Source organism: Aythya fuligula, chromosome 17, assembly GCF_009819795.1.
Source record: "Aythya fuligula isolate bAytFul2 chromosome 17, bAytFul2.pri, whole genome shotgun sequence".
Classification (NCBI taxonomy): Eukaryota; Metazoa; Chordata; class Aves; order Anseriformes; family Anatidae; genus Aythya; species Aythya fuligula.
In genome coordinates, this window is record NC_045575.1 from 2,604,494 (window position 1) to 2,622,759 (window position 18,266).

The 18,266-nt window shown below is 42.7% G+C and overlaps 1 protein-coding gene across 1 annotated transcript; it reads right to left on the reverse strand.

Moving 5' to 3' along the window:
• Nucleotides 1-494: 494 nt before the first annotated feature.
• BCL7A (BAF chromatin remodeling complex subunit BCL7A) lies at nucleotides 495-17,369 on the reverse strand. Its single transcript, XM_032199218.1, has 6 exons — nucleotides 17,175-17,369; nucleotides 9,277-9,358; nucleotides 6,198-6,294; nucleotides 4,108-4,275; nucleotides 2,004-2,125; nucleotides 495-1,019 (listed from the first exon to the last, which is right to left on the reverse strand). The coding sequence occupies exons 1-6, from the start codon at nucleotides 17,264-17,266 to the stop codon at nucleotides 948-950; spliced, it is 633 nt and encodes a 210-aa protein (XP_032055109.1). The 5' UTR covers nucleotides 17,267-17,369; the 3' UTR covers nucleotides 495-947.
• Nucleotides 17,370-18,266: the final 897 nt, after the last annotated feature.

The following is an 18,266-nucleotide window of genomic DNA, read 5'->3' on the forward strand; positions in this document are numbered from 1 at the left end:
AAATTCACTGTGCATCAATCCCTTTGATCCTATGTATGTACATAGCGGAACTCTTCTGTAAAGCAAGTTGTACCCAGTACAGAGATCTGGACCTAATACGCAAGTATTTTAACGGTTGTGTTATATATTCAGATCTGGACTATAAATGGTAAACAGATCATGTTAACTTCTGATGAAGTTAAGTATTTAGAAGACCAAATTTACAGTTGCGAATGCCATGCATTCAATAAAAGATCTCCACTATAGCTGCTAAAATAATATATCAAGCTCCTTTTTCTCCTTGGACTCCAAGAGTGAAAATGGCTTCCTGATCTGTATTTATTAAGATTTAAGCACCAGGGATTTAAAAATTAAAAACAAAACAAAAAAACACCCCAAAAAAAAAAAAAAAAAAAAAAAAAAAAAAAGGAAAAGAAAAAGAAAAAGAAAAAGCCTTACTACACGGCATTATACAAACATAGGCCACTTTGCAAAGGAGACAGTTGCAAAACAACTTTTAAAAGTTAAAAGTTAGCACTGTTTTCAGAACACAAGGCACAAAACAAAAGCAGACATCACGCCAGAACAATGAACTTCACATGAAAGCTAATACCTGACCTGTACCATCCTTAAATATCTTACAATGTTAAATAGAGAAATGAAAAAAAAAATACAGCAGCAACATAATTGTAATTTTGACTTTAGAAACAGTGCGTAGACCCCTCCTGAGTTGTTTACTCCAACCATTTCAGAGACAGTAACTTAAAGTTCTCAATGTTTGTTTCACAGGAAAAAGTTTTCAGTGTCTGAGAAGTTAAACCTTTGTTAGGCTTTCTTGGATTTTTGCTTGGTAACTTGAAAAGTTAGGAGTTCTGTCCTCATCCAAGAGAAGATGCTTAAGTAAGGTTGTTCTATAATTAAGCCCACTGATGTACCTTACGTAAAAACTGACCAGAAAAATCTATAGTCTAAATCTCTTCAACGTTTTGTTGGGAAGCCTCTACTTTCATCTTTTTAGAAGGTGGCACTCCTTCAGAGTCCTTAATGGTGGTGGGGGGAAAGAAAAACAATCATGTTATCATTGCACTCAATTTCAGGTGCCATAAACATCAAACAAGAAGCAAGAACAAATTCCCTGGTGCGTCATTTGTGAAATACAAAGCATCCCTGGAGACAAAAATAACATGACCAAGTCAATTTGCTTCCGGAAAATCACTCCTCTACTTACATCTTACTTCAGCTTCTTTACACTTGCGTCATCTACTGACAAATAAAATTCTAGTTCCGGGCTAGAAGCCGCAGGGAATGTTCCAAGCACCAGCAAGGCTATACCCGACTTCCCTCAGCTCCACACGTGAGCACAACCCACACCAAGTGCACATGAATTTGTTCCTGCCGTAGCAAAAGCAACCTCTACAGGACAGAACATGGAATGTTTTGAAAGAGCAAGGTGTGCACTGAAACAAGCCAACCACCCCAGAGGAAAACCCATGGTCTGAGCAGTGCTCTGCCTGAGGATTTCAGTGTGAAAGGGACAATTACAGTGATAATTACCTTCTCCCACCCAACCGGAATTTTTCAGTATTCTCAGTGAATAAACATCAGAACACTTTGCCCGTGAAATCTACAAAAATTCCCATTCCTACCCCCTGTATGAATTTACTTTTATAGAAAGCATTTTATGCCCGAAGGGTCCTCAAAGGCACTTTTTCAGTAGGTTACGTCCAAACCATTTATTATTAAACTTTAGTACTTCCTTACAAAACTAACACAGCCTGGTATAGGAACTTGAAAAGTAAACCAGACCAATCGAGTGTTACCCTTCATATTACATGAAATGCAAGAAGGCAATCAAATTAACCACACCACTAGATACATGTATGCATTTAATACTCTACAGCTGCTTCACTGTCATCACCTTAGCAAATGAGCCTAAATACACTACTGGCCTCCTTACATTTGCTTTTTGGTAAAAATGCTCTTTTCCAAATCCCAAGTAATCGGGCTTTTGTGCATAAGGTTACCTGAGAGTTTTTAGATGCCTCTGTAATTATATCATTTTCTCCAGAGGACTGAATTTCTGCTTTCTCTGAACTATTCATGGAATTTTCCATTGAAGACTGTGAGTTCTGTTCATCGGAGGTATCTGAAATTTCAAGAAATTATTGTAAACAAATGAAAGCATTCAGCAGGAGCTTTTAGGATGTTTTCTCACTATCACCCCCAGAACATACAAATTTCGCCCACATGTTACCATTGATAACATACATAACGGTACGAATATAATGAATTAAGATTAAATTCCAAGATCAAAACTACTGGCTGCTGCCACTAGAGAAGACCTTTGCCTCCATGCTGCCGGCTGCGGACAATTGCTGGAATCTGTCCCTAGAGGGAGCTAAACTCACACACACCCTGGGACACAGAACTGGGCAATGCTATCAGCAAACAAGGTTCAACATAAACTTTGCAAAAGGGCTGAATGAACGCAAGGACAATTTTAAACCAGAAGAGGCAGCTACAGAAAGGGCTGAATTGCGATAATTAATGTCGCATAAACTACGTAGCTAAGGCTATAGAGCAAAGTTATATTGGGGAATTTTTATTCAGATAATTAAAATGCACTTTTTTCTTCCCTTGATACTACATTTAAGATAAAATTTAGAAATTCAGCTAGATATCTTAACCATTAAGGGCGTAGAATTTTCAAGTCTGGTGCATACTTGTGAAGAAGTCATCCAGCTTGTTACAGCTCCTACCTGCTTTCAACTTTTTTTGTTCTTTAAAACAAAAATAAAACCCACACCTGTGCTTGCTCAAAAAGCAAGGCTTAGCGTAGTTAACATAATAGGGATGTACAAGGTCATTAACCCCACCCTGTTGAATTATGTCACAGTTGCAGGGGTTCGATGAGAACACTTAGGTGGATTATTTAATACATTTTTTAATACATTTTTAAACACAGCGTGTTACCAACAGAGAGACCATGTCAATAAGGCGCTGTTTTTGCCATTACTTCTCCCTTTTGTTTTACAGTAACCAACTCTGGAACTAATCCAGAGAACTCGGTACGATTTTCCTTGAATCTAAATTTAGTCAGGGGAGCATGTGTGCTATGTAACAGCTTCACACAAATGGGTTCAGACAATATTAGACCTTGGAGTAAATCCTTACAGTTTACCATATCACAAATATGCTAGTTTAGCTTTTCTCTGAAGGATTTGGCATTCTATTTTATTTCAATCTGATGATGATTCATTTGTAAAAATTTAACCCCCCATGAACAATGACGACTTTCACATACCTCACCGTTCTAGTATTACCAAGATAAAAGCTCTAAATTTAAATTGGTTACTGGATCCACTGAGCTAAGAACTTAATCAGGAGGGCATAATTTAATTGCTTTGCTATGGGAAGAATTTTGCAACCCAATAATTAGAATGGTGTTAAGGACATTTTATCTGTTATAATAGGATAAAGTCACTTATCTTTCAAAGAATATATATACTGAACATGTTTGAATTACCCAAATACCATTCAAAGAATGCGGTTCCGAACAATCTCTTAACCCACACGTATTTTTCATCTGTGTACAACTGCAATACAATATTGTAGCTCTTTTAAAAAACGAGGACAGCATTCAGAACTAAGTTTTGAATAAGCAACTAACAAGGTTAAGCGAGAAGGAAAGCTTACATCATACTTTGCACAATTAAAAAAATAAATAGATTTAAAAGTATCTCAACTCCACTTTACTTTCACACTAGGCAACAAACATTCCCAGACCTACAGAAGTAACTCCAGAGTTTGCGTGATTAAATGGAAACAGACATTTCAAACATTACTTTGAAAGAAGAAATAATTTAAGATAGATTATGACAACGATAAACCAAGTATTTTGTTTGTTTCCTCTCTGAAATGACTTTGAATGTCAGTCTGACCTTTCCTGTTGTATGGAAGAATCACTGTTCAGCAAGAGAGATTATGGTCCATTTTCACATAAATGCTGAGAACTCAGAAGCCATTTATTTCAAACAGTTATTATTCAGTTCTTAAAATGGACAAGCAAATAAATGATACCACCATAAAGGTTTTTTGTTTGGTTTTAAGGATGGTCTTTCAGCTTACCTTCTGAACCAGGCTGCTCCTTTGCTTCTGTCTGAATTTCATCAGACTTTACTTCAGTGCCATCTGCTTGTGTTGCCAAATTCTGCTCTGGTGCTGGACTTGAATTGCTACTGTTTTCTTGTTTTATTGGAGAAGCATCAGCTATTGAACTCTGGTTGCTGTTGTCATCTGTTAACAGAAGAGTTTAGAGCACTAAAGTCCAATTTGACAAGATCTGAATAAAAAACACACCTTAATTCTTTTTTTTTTCTCCTGCTTTATCCCCTGATAACACAGGGTATAGACTAGCTTGTTGGAGTAAAGTAGTATTTATGCTAACACCGTATCGAAGCTTAGTCTACATCACCACCGTCACAACTTTTGCAGCCTATGCTGTAATCAGGAGTTTTTCAGCAGTTACTAAAAATCAGAAAACTTCAAGAAAGGTGCTTTAAGTAATATTATACAATAAAACCAAGAGTGTTTTACTCAGGTTACTTCCAAAGAACCTGGAATTTTATAATGCAAGTAACACAGATCAACTGAAGCAACAGTATCATTTTGTAGCCCACCTAATAAAGGGCCAATTAAATGTTCATGCTACAGATATCCATCTCCGCAAAGCTCTGATGAGCAGGTGGTTTTTAAAGTGTCTTGAAGGTCAAAAAAAGTGCACGCTGCTATCAAGGTAAAATGTACCATCCAGTCCTAATACCAGTAGTACTTTAGCCATAGTTGTCCAGAATACTCACTAGCCTCAAGAAGCTTGATCACGAAAGCTTACTGCAACACAGATCATGTCTTTGGACTTAAAACATCCTGCTTGCACCCTCTTCTTTGTGAAAGCCAATGACAGTGGTTTAAATATCTCAGCTAATGCTTTACTGATAGCACTGGGGTGCAGCTTCCTGTAATCTTTAATCCAGTCTAACCATGGGGAACTGAGACAGAAGCCCCTGATCCCTAAGAAAACTAACCCAGCAAACATTATTAGTTAAATTACTAGCATGTAAGCTGATCTACCTCCCTCTGCATCTGTACAATCACTACATCCAAAGGACTTCAGAAATGCATAGCCAGTGATGGGATAGCCATCTCTTTTCAGAGTAGCCTGAAGATAAGATTAAGCTTATCATGAAATTCTACAGTATGGCTTAAAAACACAAATGATATATGTTTAATAAAGCAAGTATTATATTCACTTTATGGATGGGGGAACAAGGCTTAAGAAAATTAAATGATCTGACCAAGGCAAAAGCTAAGAAGTTGGCAACACTGATGAAAAATTAATCCAGTCTGTGAATATCCCACTCAATCCTTTAATCGCAAGATCGTTCTCATTGCAAACACTGCAAAAAAAAAAATAACTAAGAGGCAATAAAAATGCAAATAAAGTTGAAATGAAAAAATTAAATCCTGCCAAAAAGTGACCCTCTCTTATCAGTTCAAATAGTGCTGCATTCTCAGCCACAATTGCTATCCAAACATCTAGAAAGTAAAAAAATTAGAGCTGTACAGGCTTCTCTGTAAAAAATACCACGCTGATATTCAACAGTCCACACTTTTTAAATTGATCTAATAGCAACTGACTGGCAAGCAAAATGTTTTCTTAACCAGTTAATTTCATCAAATTGAGGGAGAAGGAAGACAAAGCAGCACCACAGCTTGCTCTCTTGGCTCTTGCTGATTTTTTTTTGACCTGACTCACCTACTCCATTAAACATATACAAAACCTGCAGAAGTGACAGTAGGCGCCACTAAGGCTTTAGGGGTCTCCTGGTTCTTCAAGCAGCAAGCTTGACAGAGTTACTTACTTTACCTAATTAAGAGTATAGCATTTGGATAGTAGATATTCACATTTTTATTTTCACACCTAGCTCTGCCACCAATTTTTCCCCCCACATACACAGCCCAAATAAAAACAGCATTTAAACAACTGTCGGTAGAGCCACAGAATAGAAATGCAAGGTACCAAATTGGTGTCTGATGCCATTCTCACTTTGGCCTCATTACGCTGTCCATACATCCGAGCAAAAGAGAATTTGACACTGTTAGCTTCCACTTTCACAGCAGTGTAATAGGGTAATTTGGGCTGACCTTCTCCCACTCACCATGCATGTCCATCATCCCTGGAGAGGAGCTGTTCTCCGGAGTGGTCACTTCAGAGCCACATTTTTCATCTTTGCCTTTTTTCTTATTCTTATTTTTCTGAAAAACAGAAGGTACCACAAACAGGACTATCACCATGAAAAAAAAAAAAAAAAAAAAAAAAGAAAGAAAAAAAACCTTTCAATACAAAGCCCTTTCCACTCATTGCTTCTGTAAGCATCTCACTTCAAGTGCAAAAACACCAAGTTGATAATCACTGATGTTACCAATAGTGCATTAGTCCCAGTAATCGCAGAACTGCTTGTCTAATTGACACAAAGCAACATTCTTCCTAACACAAAGCACTAGCCAGAAGTTCTAGTAGTTGTTAGCACTTAAATGTGTTTTTCATCATTAGGCTGCGGCACAATTTTTGGAACAAGCACAATAGTTCTCAGTACTACCTCTCATTCTGCAAGCCCAGAATCAGAGGCACAATGATTAAATGACTCGCTGAAACTGAGTCAGAGAACTTGGGAGGTGTTGGCTGCTAACTTTGTACTCAGTTCAATGAGCTACGAAAGCAGGGTCAAAAGAATCTCTGCCACAATGGGAAGAAGGAGGCACACTAATCAGTGGCAGGGACAAAGATTCAGAAGCTACCCGATTTCTGCCTGCTTAACTCTGCTCACTCTGTTTTACGTGTATTAACACACTACTGCCTAACTCAGGATATTCTCCCCTTTGTGTCAGGAAGCTTGTACTATGCACCTAGGCAACAGGAATGCGTGCACACCAGAAATAATGACAGATCTAGAATTTTAAAACTAAAGAGACAGCTTTTTACCTCTTTCTCAACTATCAATGCTGCAGAAACCTTCTCCTTCTCTATACCTAACTCTGTTTCTTCATTAAAATTAAAAGATGGATTAAGAAAAATCAGACTGCTTATAACAAAGAGCGTAAACAAGACAGTCCTACAGGGACAATAGGTCACCACGTGCTCAGGACCAAACAACAGTACGGACTGCACGCCTTAAAACAAAGGAAGAGCCATTGGCATCCATCACGTGGAAAATCTGCGTCTGCTAAGGGATGCAGCATTTTCAATTAAGAGGTGACGTAATCAGTCTCAGAGGAGAAAGAGCCAGCTGCACTGCTTTTGGAGGACCCTGCGTGCCTGCTGAGAAGACGATTAAAAGCCTGACTCTAGGAAGAATGTTCAAACAACCTCTCCGTTTTGGTTAGGACAACGTTATCCAACAAGGAAGGGAATGAAACTAAGCACAGTCTAAGATTGCAGAAGAAATTCAACAAGTAGGATCTGGAAAGACTTTTTCCTTTATCTCAAACAGAGTATTAGGCTTTTTAAACCGTATTTTTACTTCAGAGAGAATAAATGGAATGACCCAGATTTTATTCCCTAATACTTGAAACAAAGGTGAAAGCACACAGGCTTCTCTATTGTTGCAAAATCAAAGTTCAGAGGGGATAATCTCTCTCAGCTTTTCTTAAGGTAAAAGGACACTTTGAGCACAAAAGAAGTAACTGAACTATTTAAGCTCAAAGGTGTTTTGGTTTTGTTGCTGTTTGTTTAACAAAGTGAAGTTCCACAACAGCCTTTCAAAACTAGTGGGAGGATAGAGCTTAATTCCAGTTCAAAGAAATGTCAAAGTGGCTTAGGAGCAACATGTGAGGGGGGAAGTAACCTAATCGGTGTTTGCTGAAGTCATAGATAATTTCCATTTGAAACATGAAGCAATAAAAAGATCCCATCCTTCTATTCTAGTGAAAAGCAAGAATCCTCCTTCACAAGTGGATGAAGTTGGATATAAAAGGATGTCTGTAACAAAACTAAATAGCCACAATGACCTCTACCCTAGTCGTTGGTTTTTTAATGCATGTACTTTATTATTGTAAGAACTTCCTGAGCAAAATACAGAAACCTTATGACATCAAACCTGCAGCTGCAGAACAGCCTCTGCTTGTTACAAGCAGAACGTGACTGCAGGACACGAAAGGAACTGGTCTTGAACTGTCTCCAGTTCAGCAAATATGAACCAAAACCTGAAGATTAAGGCTCAAAAACCATACTTAAACTCTGCACACAGAGACGGCCATACAAGGCCATTCTTCCTAACAAAGAACCTGACTTGAGGTACCAGACACTTTGAAAGTCCATCCAGAAAACCAATGGAAATTCTACTTAAAGTTCTGTTGTATCCACCATGCAAGTATAGTTTCACTGCTGGAAAATTATTTTTGGAAGCTGTGAGACGAAGTATTTCTCATTCTCTCTCTCCAGCTTCCTCCCTACCCCACCTCAATCCCCACAATGTCTAATAAACAATAAAATCAAGACCAAGCATTGGACAACTAGACAGAATGAACAAGTTCTCTGAAGGAAACGGAAAGTTTCCAAGTTCATGGAGATCCTGCTCACGCTTTCAAGAAGGACAAAAGGCAACTCTGATCGTCACAGAAATTTTACACTTGTTGTTTTTATGGCACATAATTATGGCAAATGAGCAGTGCACACCAGAGTATAAACATGATGAATACACTTACCAAAAACAAACATTACAATAGAAGCACGTGGGCTGTACTGCTTGGGCTGGTTATCTTAATGCAAGCGGTCTCAGTTCCACAGGAGTTTCCTACCCTTACCTCAAGGTTTTGCACCTATTTTTCAGCAAAGCAACAGTGATGCAGATACAGTATGTTCTCTGTGCAGTTCCAAAGCAGCTTTCCTTTAAGGCATCAGGCAGAAAGAGAGGAAGCATAATTGATGTCTTGCTTCCATCCCCACCTCTATCAATGCTTATGTTGGAGAAAGATTTCAGAACAGTTTCAAGTCGAATATGTAACAGTTATCTGAGAATTGATCCAAACTGACTCCGGAAGACTGCCACCTGCTGAACCACCACTGTCACTTTTTGTAGAGATCAACATTTTCTCTACAGCTCTTCTGTCCAAGCGCTTGTGAGACCAACACCAGTCTTAGCTTGGAGGCTCAAAGAACTGAGAGCGTATTTTGTTCAGCTTTCCCTAAATGCAAGTCTCTACATCTTGAAAAATCCAAGATATCTGCAGGATACTTACATCATCGACTTTAGGCTCTGTTACTGGTACCCATTTGTAAATCCTTAGGGATGTGTCGCCAACTGTCACCCACTTCTTCTCCCTACAAAATTACAATGCAGGAGAAGTTAAAGTTAAAATTCGTATTCAAAATAAAGTAATCTACTATTGTAAGTTGTCGAGGATTTAAATAGGCTATTAAGTAGGATGATCTCTATTACATCGTCTTAGCACTGCATTGTGCAAATTGTTCTTTGCATTTCAAAAATTTGCTAGAGCGCTGCTAACCTCCAGATTTCTGAGGGCTGTTACTTGACTAGGTGAGTAACTGCAGTAGCAGTAATAAGATCAGGATTAACAATACAGTTAAGAAGAATAGCTATTGAAAATGCAGATTTAATGCCTACAATTTTCACTTAAGTTTCCAGAGAGCAAAAGAAGTTTTAAACAGACCAGTGTGTTTTGATTGTCGTGAAGCTGTTTAATGGCATTAGAAATCTAAATGCATTTTGACCATCTGAGATTTATTTCTGGGTAGGAATTTGCTGCTAGCCATTTAACATTCACTCAACGCTCCTGTGAGACAACTCTGGAATTCTTGTCTCAGAACCAACAGCCCTACAGGTACCGATCTGTGCTGTGGGGCACAATTCAGACTCAGGAAAGCCTGGCTCTCTTGGGCAGGGGAGGCTGAGGATGCTATTAGAGGGAAAAAGCAGAACCTACAGCACTCTGTGCAGACCCCTGCCAGCCAGCCACGAAGTCATGACATTGAAAAATGTGAAGGAAATCTGGCCGGAGGGTGTCACTACATTAGGGGGTCACACAGACACCGAGTGCAGAGATGGAAAGGAGGCTGAACTGAGTTAAGGGATGAATTCCTTGAGGTCTTTACATGAGAACATTAAAGGAAGGTCCAGAATGCCAGAGAAATTTCATCACATTTCGGAGATCAGTTTTCAGGTCACAGATCACCACTACTGGTTCCTGGGTTTGCAACCTAGCTCTGCAAATGGATCGAGTGAAAGTTAACAACAAAGACCAATTCCATTAAAAATTCAGGAACATCTGAAATTAATTTGGCATGAGATCTCAAGCATTTTTGTTATTTCGTTGTTAAAAACACATTTAAATAATAGATTTGGAATCCAGTTACAGATTAAAAAATAATGTTCTTTGCAGGATGGGAGAAGCTGGATGTGACTCCAAATACATATGTGATAGCTCCGTTTTTAGAAAGGGCTCCCGGAATCAAAAGCAGCCACATTGTATAAATGCCACAAACATCCTCTGTGCTATTTGTTTTAGCTCCGAAAGCCAATCTTATTTGTTTTCCTATTAGAGGAGACACCTTCCTGTTTAAAAAAAAAAAAAAAAAAACAGAGAGAAAGAGAAAGAGAAGCTATATATGGCAATTTTATATGTTTCGGATCTGTCCAAGAGGATATTTTACTTTAAGTGCAAGACTACTTCAGATTCTTTTCTTTCCCACTGCTCTTCTGGAGCACATTTTTCCCTCTGCGTGTTTAGATGCATCCATTTACGTACACTAGATGGCTAAAATATGTCAAGAAACAATTTTAAGCTAATTTGGAGCTCTAATTCTAGGTGGGATAAAAATGACAGTGGAAATGAGCATGTCAATAATGAGAGCATACTTAATTGTGAGGAGATGATCATGACATAACTTTTTCTTTTTCTTTTTTTTAAGGATACAAGACAAACTAAACTCATTTCTAGTTAGGAAAACCTTTGAAATTATGGAAATAAAACCAGCTGGGGTTTTGTTTTGGGTGTGGGGGAGGAGGTGAACAAATGTTTAATAAAAAAATCAAGATTTTAGCCTTTTCCTACAGCAAAATATTACTTAGAGATGCTGCACTGGAAAACCAAAAGTTCAAGATACCTGTTAGCATCTCAAAGCAGCCTCACACAGCATCTTCACTGGACAGACTGTAGAACACAGGAGGAAACCTATATTAGTAACTTTTTCCTTCTATTATTAAAGTTAGCCCTGACATTTTAATCTTTTGAGCTTCTTAAGTACCACTTTAAGTTCTGACAACCTTCAGCTATAGGGATTTTTTTTTCTGAATTCAATACACAGTAATTCAGACAACAAAGGGAATAAGGATACTCAGTGATGGAAGCACACCACCATCCCAGTCCTGCAAACACAGTTAAAAAGAAAACCCAACACCAAACTGCTGTTATTCACTTATTTTACAGGTGTAAGCATTTGCAGCGTGGATGGTTTAAGACCATAAAAGTATTAATAAGAAAAAAGACGACAAGCTCCTCTAAAATGGAATAAAATCATTGGCAATACAAACAAATCTGTTAACAAAGAAACATGACTCTCAGACATTTAAGATCAACAGGGTAAACTCACTTCAGAATTTAAAATGCGTATTGCAAATAAAGCTTAGGGTATTATCTGTAGTATTTACTGTTTTTTCCATTAAAAACAAACAAAAAAGAAACAACCAACTCCGAACCAACCCCAACCAGTTCTACTCCAAACCCTCATTTTTTGGTGCACAGTCACCAGCCCCAGCTGCTGATCAGGGACGTGGCTTTTTATTTATTTAGAGCTCACAATTGACTTATGCTGCCTGTAACACAAGGTTTGCTAAGTGGTGCCTACAAAATGCTCTCGCTGGCCAATAGCCAGAGCGGGCATAAGAATTTGTGAGCTCTCGTGCCCGTTCTGTTGCAAAACCCCAATTTCTGCCCATTTTCCTGGCTGTAAAACAGCCCTACTGTTGAACCCATGGATCTGGAGATGCTGACCAGAACCCGGTGACTCCAGGCCACCTTTGTTAAGTGATCACTAGGCAAGAATTTGTTCTGCAGGACCCTGCTACACAGCTTGGTCTCTGTGTTGATGGGCAGACTGGAAAAGGTGGAAGACCACCATCAGCCCGACAGCTGATCGGGCTAAAAATGTGGCAAGGAGCAATTTCACTTGTCTACCTAACAAACTCCATAGCTTTTTAAAAATAAAATCATCATTTTTTGTGGTTCTAAACCTCTCCTATTCCTCCATGCATGACCCAAGCATAACACCAATGGAAATGGCAGAACTTAAAATACATACAATAATTTTCTTTGCTTTAATCTTCCACGCTGAAAAGTATCTTAAATATTTTAGTTATGGGCAATTCAGAAACTAGTCAAGGAAGCAGAAACCAACCCTTACACGGATCTGAAATTGTGTTAAAGCATTTTAAAATTCCGAACCATATCTGTACAGCATTTTAAGGACAGCCAAGGATACGTAGGGTAGCCATTAACATCAACACTTCTTTAGTGGTTATGCCTGAGGCATACTAATATCCCAGAAGTTATATAATTATATACTCGATTCCCCGTTTCAAATAGCCCAGGATTCTTGGATGTATTTATATTTTGTGTGTTAACACTAAAGCTCCGAAGATGCATACCAAATTCCACGTATAAAAGTAATACACTGGTGAGCAAACACAGCAGTGTGTATTACACTTAGACATAAAGTGTCAAGGCAGCTTTTGCAGCAGCAACGAGTGCTGGAAACATTTGATGGCACGGAAACAGAAAGCCTTCGCTGCCAATACATCGTCATTCAAGGAAAGGCTTTCACACACGTGTTTGGCTCTTTACCACGACTACCGTTGAGCAAAGTGACGTGTATTCACACGAGGATTTGCTCCCACATACCCCATCTTCTGTTGATGATCACGAAGTGACGTCATAATGCTGAATTATCACATCACACTCACTTGCATTGCAACAGAGTTTGGTGAAAATCACAGAATTATGACCTCCCTGTGGGATCAAGCAAAGGAGAGAGGGGGATGGGAAAGAAAATGCCATTATTATACACACAAAGTGCTGTCAGATGCACAAATAAAGATGTTTCTGAAATGGAGGCTGGCTTTGCACAGCACGCCTAGTGCTATGCAGATGTTTGTCTAGTGACTAACGTGAGGTAGCCCCAGTACACGTGGTGTTTCTTGACCATGCCACAAATACAGTGAAATAGGAGGTAGCACGACTGGACAAAGGCCACCTTCTGTCTAAGTTCATCAAAGTGTGCTAGTTGGACAGTCTCCTTCACTTACACATGCCAGCAGGTTTTTAACCACGTTGTGCTGAGCCCCACGTTGCCACACGCAGCTTTTCTTACGGTCATGACAAACACGATTTGCATACGACAGAACTTTCCCTTTTACATATGTCCAGCTCCCACTGAAGTCAGAGAGCACGCTCTGGCTCAAAAGGAAGTAACCGTGAGCCAGAAAATCCAGACTGCAATTCATCCATGGTAACTGCTTGGACCGCTGCAGCACTCCAAGACAGCCCCCTCGCACACTGGGTGGTTTTAGTTCAGCTGCCCCTCGGCCTGAATCAAGGGGCACAGGGCAGCAGCAGGCAGGCAGCCTTTTCCAGAGGCATCCCATTAAGAGGTTCAACCTCCTAACCACTTTTTGGAGTGAGAATCTCTTTCAAGAAGGAAGCAAGGGCAGCAAAATCTGCAGAAGCTCAATCTCAGAGCATTACATACCATGTAAAACTATGTTAGCGAGCCTGAGCGGAGGCAAGAACAGAGAAGCTACAGCAGCAGCGCCGACAAGTTCTGCTGACTGGTGGCAGTGAGATGCCAGGCACGCTACCAGGCAGCACCATCTCCCCTCCCGTGGTTATTGTGCTCAGCATCTTTCACACCACACGCTTGGCTTTAAGCTCCAGCCCAAGTCATGCCTGGCTCCACAGCCAGCTCGCTTCCATAATAATCACACAGCGCTTCAACTACTGTCAGCAGCGATCCTCGCTCACCTCTTCTTTGTGAGGTATTACCACAATCCCCAGATTACAGCTCGGATAAATAGGTCCGAAAAAGGCCAAATGACTTACATGAAGGTTCTGCAACTCAACACAAGGAGATTTCCTCGTTCCTGACCGGGGTACCTACCCCCAGCAGCCACACCATGCCTCCATCCTGAAATGTTTGCACAGTTGTCCGAAGGTTCAGCAGTGCTTGTTACCCGTGCACGTTATTTCACTGCCTCCCAAGACAAACTGCTACTTAGAGCTTGCTGGCTACCCGTTACTTTTCTTTCAGTAAATAACTGTGTTTTCTTTCACTTAAATCCAGCCTTTGTAAGACAAGAGCGTTTCCATTGCTTTCTAATGCTGGTTGAGGACACAGGGACACAGTTCTTTTTTCCCCTCTGTTGTTGAGATCCCACTTAGAACTACACATCTCTGTCCAAAGACAAAAAAATAACCCTGTATCTTTTTCAACTAGTAAATTTCAGTAAATTTAACTCCTTTTTCAACTAGATGAAAAATAAGTAATACATATGGTTAAAAAAAAAAGTTTAAATGCCCTCTTTAGGCCTGAAAATCTAACACTTCTGCCACATAAATACAACGCAACCATGTATTCTGTAAGACACGTGTCTTAGCGTTGTCTAAATTAGAAGCTCATTCACGAGAGTGGTTTAAACAAAGGAGATAGGGCCACATTAATCTCAAGATAACAGCCTAACAACTTCACTGTTTACTACTATAAGCCAAGTTCCAGCAATACCAGAAGCGCGCGGCGCTCTGCAAACACACGGGAAGATAGGGCACCTGCACCGAAGGGCTCGCTGTCTAACAAATGCATTTTCCAAGGAACAGGGCCTGTGCTGGTGGAAACCCACTTCACATGGGCACACGAAGAGCTGGGGCAATAGAGGCAGACAGAAACCTGCACAGCGGGGCTGCTGCACCCTTCACTTGTGGATTACCTTATGGTAATCCTTATGGCTGGACCCACCATCAGTTCAGAAGTTTATCGTAAGCATGTTCTGCCTCTCTCCTTGTCTTCGGTACTGAAAAATCTCAGCACACAGGTCTCAGAAAACCCTGTCCTATGAAGTGTTGCATGCAAGGTGTTTCAGTCTTCAGCGGCTGCATTTCCACAGAAGAGCTGTGGATGGCAACAAATTGCTCCTATTATGCAAATGAAACTGCACACTTGAAATTGCCTATGTGGCTCCTCTGAAGATGCAGGAGTTGCTAGTGTATAAAGTTCAATTTCACAAGTCTTCTCAAAACATTTAAACCACAAAACACAGAATCTCTCTTGCTAATTTTCCACTGTACTTGACTGCAGGTGGTGGTGGGTAATCATGAGATTCACCATCAAATTATGATTCCTTTAAAAGTAGGAAAAATGGTTTATGTAAATACTTGTGAGAGGCATGCACAAGAAGCCACGGGGTACTTCTGACAGCGATCAGAAGAAACGTTGCAGGATTCTGTACAGTAACCCTTTAAAGCAAGCTGTCTTTCATGAGGGTTAAAGTGTACAAAATCTATTTATACCGCAAGATTTGTTTTAAGGAGGAAGCCATAGCAACTGACATTTTGGCAAACAGCTCTTGCCAAGGGAAAAAAAAAAAAGTCTAGATGTTTTGTTGAATGGCCAAGCTTCTGCCTCTCCTCCTCCCTGAAATCCACAAACTGGGACTCAAAGGAAGCACGCTGCGCTCATGAATGAAATACCTACAGACAAAACACTACAGTCCCACACATTCAGCAGGAAGGCTCTCTGATGAAAAGTAGCATCACATCACCGCGCATCGTTCTGATCCTTCGGAGCTGGCCCACTAGGCAGCAAACAGCACTTCAAAACGTCAGCTGAGCAGAAAAGAGTTCCTAAAGGAACCGAACCGCGATGTCTGGGCTGCTCCGGCTCCTTTCTCAGCGGGCGGATTCTCTGAGATCCCCGTCCCATGCCCTGCATTATGGGGCACACGTCCTGCTTCTTTGTCCAGCTCCAGCCAACTGGCCCAGTCGCGTGCTCAGGCTGTTAAAAGGCAACAGCCCGTTTCGCTGGAGTAGCAGGCACGTTTATTTCCCTATTTTGCCTTTCTTTCAATGGAACTGAAGAGTTTGCTGTGCGTTGTAACAGAGGTGCCCCTTATTTCATCAGGTTGGAAACAAAACGAGGTTATGCAGATTAACACCAACCCAGGGGATTTTCCGTGGATTTCAAACGTTTGAAAACACTTTAAGATTAGGGAACAGAGAGTCAACTTGTCGGAAGAAAGACTCTCTGCAGTCCCTGCTCGCTGTGGCCCACCGAAAGCGCCGGCCTGCCCGCGCGGAGCGTGACAGCAGCCGCCGAAACGCCTCGCCTCGCTTTTCAGAATGCAAGCAGAAAAAGACAAAAGCAGAAAATGCCCAAACACGCTGAGGGCCTAACAAAAGGGACCCGTCCCACCGTGTGGGGGGGGGACACCAGCCTTTAATTACACCGTTCCACCACAAATTCAGGCGGCAGTCCCGCTCGCCCTCTCCGGCCCCGCTCCGGTTTTGTGCGCGCAAACCTCGGAGCCTTGAGGGGCTGGGAGAGGAGCTCGAACCCAGGAGAAGCCGTTCGAGTTGTACGGTGCTGTTTTATGTGGTGTTTTTTTATAAAAAGAGCCTCCTTCGAGCGGCACCCCCAGCCTCGGAGCACCCCCCCCCCTCCCCTCAGGGCGCCGTGAGGGGGGGGGCGGCGGGCGAGGAGGGGAGCGGGGGCGGCGAGAAGGGAACCGGGGGCTCTGAGGAAGGCACCGGGGGCCGTGAGGAAGGCCGGGGGGCTGTGAGGAGGGCCGGGGGCCGCACAATGGAGCCGCCTCAGCCGCCGCCGCCTTCCTGCGAGCGGCTCCGCGAAATGGCTTCTGGGCGCCGCCGGCTCCCCGCCCCCCGCGGCCGCCCGGCGGGCTCCGGGCTCCGTGAGGGGAGGGCGCCGTGAAGGGGTGGAGGTGGAAGGGAGAAGGGGGGGGGGGGGGAGGAGGAGAGGTTTGGGATGTTTTTTGGGGGGACCCCAGGGAGGTTTTGGGGTGCCGGGGAGGAGGAGGAGGGCGGCGCGGGGTCCCGCCTCGGCGCGTCCCGCTCACCATTTGCGCACTTTCTCGATGGCCGCCATCACCCGCTTGATATCATCCTTCGCCCGGCTCCGGGTCTCGGCCCGCACCGAGCGGCCCGACATGCTGCTGGGGGGGCTGGGGAGGGAGGGGAGGGGAAGGGCGGCCTCGGCGGCGGGGATATGCGGCGCGGCGTCCGTCCGTCCGTCCGGTCCGTCCCTCCGTCTGTCCGCCCGCCCGCCCGCACGCACAATGCTCCCTCAGCTCGGCGCCGCTCGGCTCCGCCCGCCAACGGGGCCCGCGCACTGCGCACGCGCGCCCCGAGCCGCCGCCATCGCCGGGGGCTGCCCGCGCGGGGGGGGGATGGCGCCGTGAGGGGGGCTCCGTGAGGGGACGGCGGGGAGATGGGGAACGGCTCGGATCCGATCCGCTCCGATCTGATCGCATCGGATCAGAATGGATCGGACCCGGTCGCTCCCCGTCTGCCTGCCCCTCGCGGCTCGCCCCGGCCCCCCGGGTGTGGAGCTTCCCCTGAGGCGGCTGAGCCCGGAGCCTCCCCGGCCCGCGGGGCTCTGCCTCAGGCAGCGGCTGGGAGGTTTCCGAGCTGCCCGAAATAATTGCCGTGGAATAAAGCTGGTTCAAAGTAGAAAATCAAACCCGACCCGTCCACAGCCATACACAAACACATCGCTAAATGGACAGTTACACGCACACCGGGTGCTGGACTTGGTTAACTCACCCCCGGCACGCACCTTTGTGCTAATTGCACAACCGCGGATAACTTGCAGGCTGCGTAACAGCAAACTCTTGTTTAAAAAACATTGCCAGTGAGAGGAACGCTTCTCGAGGCCCTACATTATTATTCAAATTGATGCTGAGGATGATGTAAAGAAGGAAGCGTGTTCAACAGCACTTCACTGATCTTCCCACAGCAACTTGTATCAGGCTCATTATGCTGTTTACACAAACACCGTAAGATGCTGTCCCATCGGTATTGCACTTCTCATCGGAGCTACTACTTTCAGAAAGGAAACCAAAGTTTCAAAGGCCAAAAGGGAAACCCGGTTTCAGTGTATATCACAGCGTTCCTTGCATCACCAAAGTCTGGTGGTTTTGTTTGTGTAA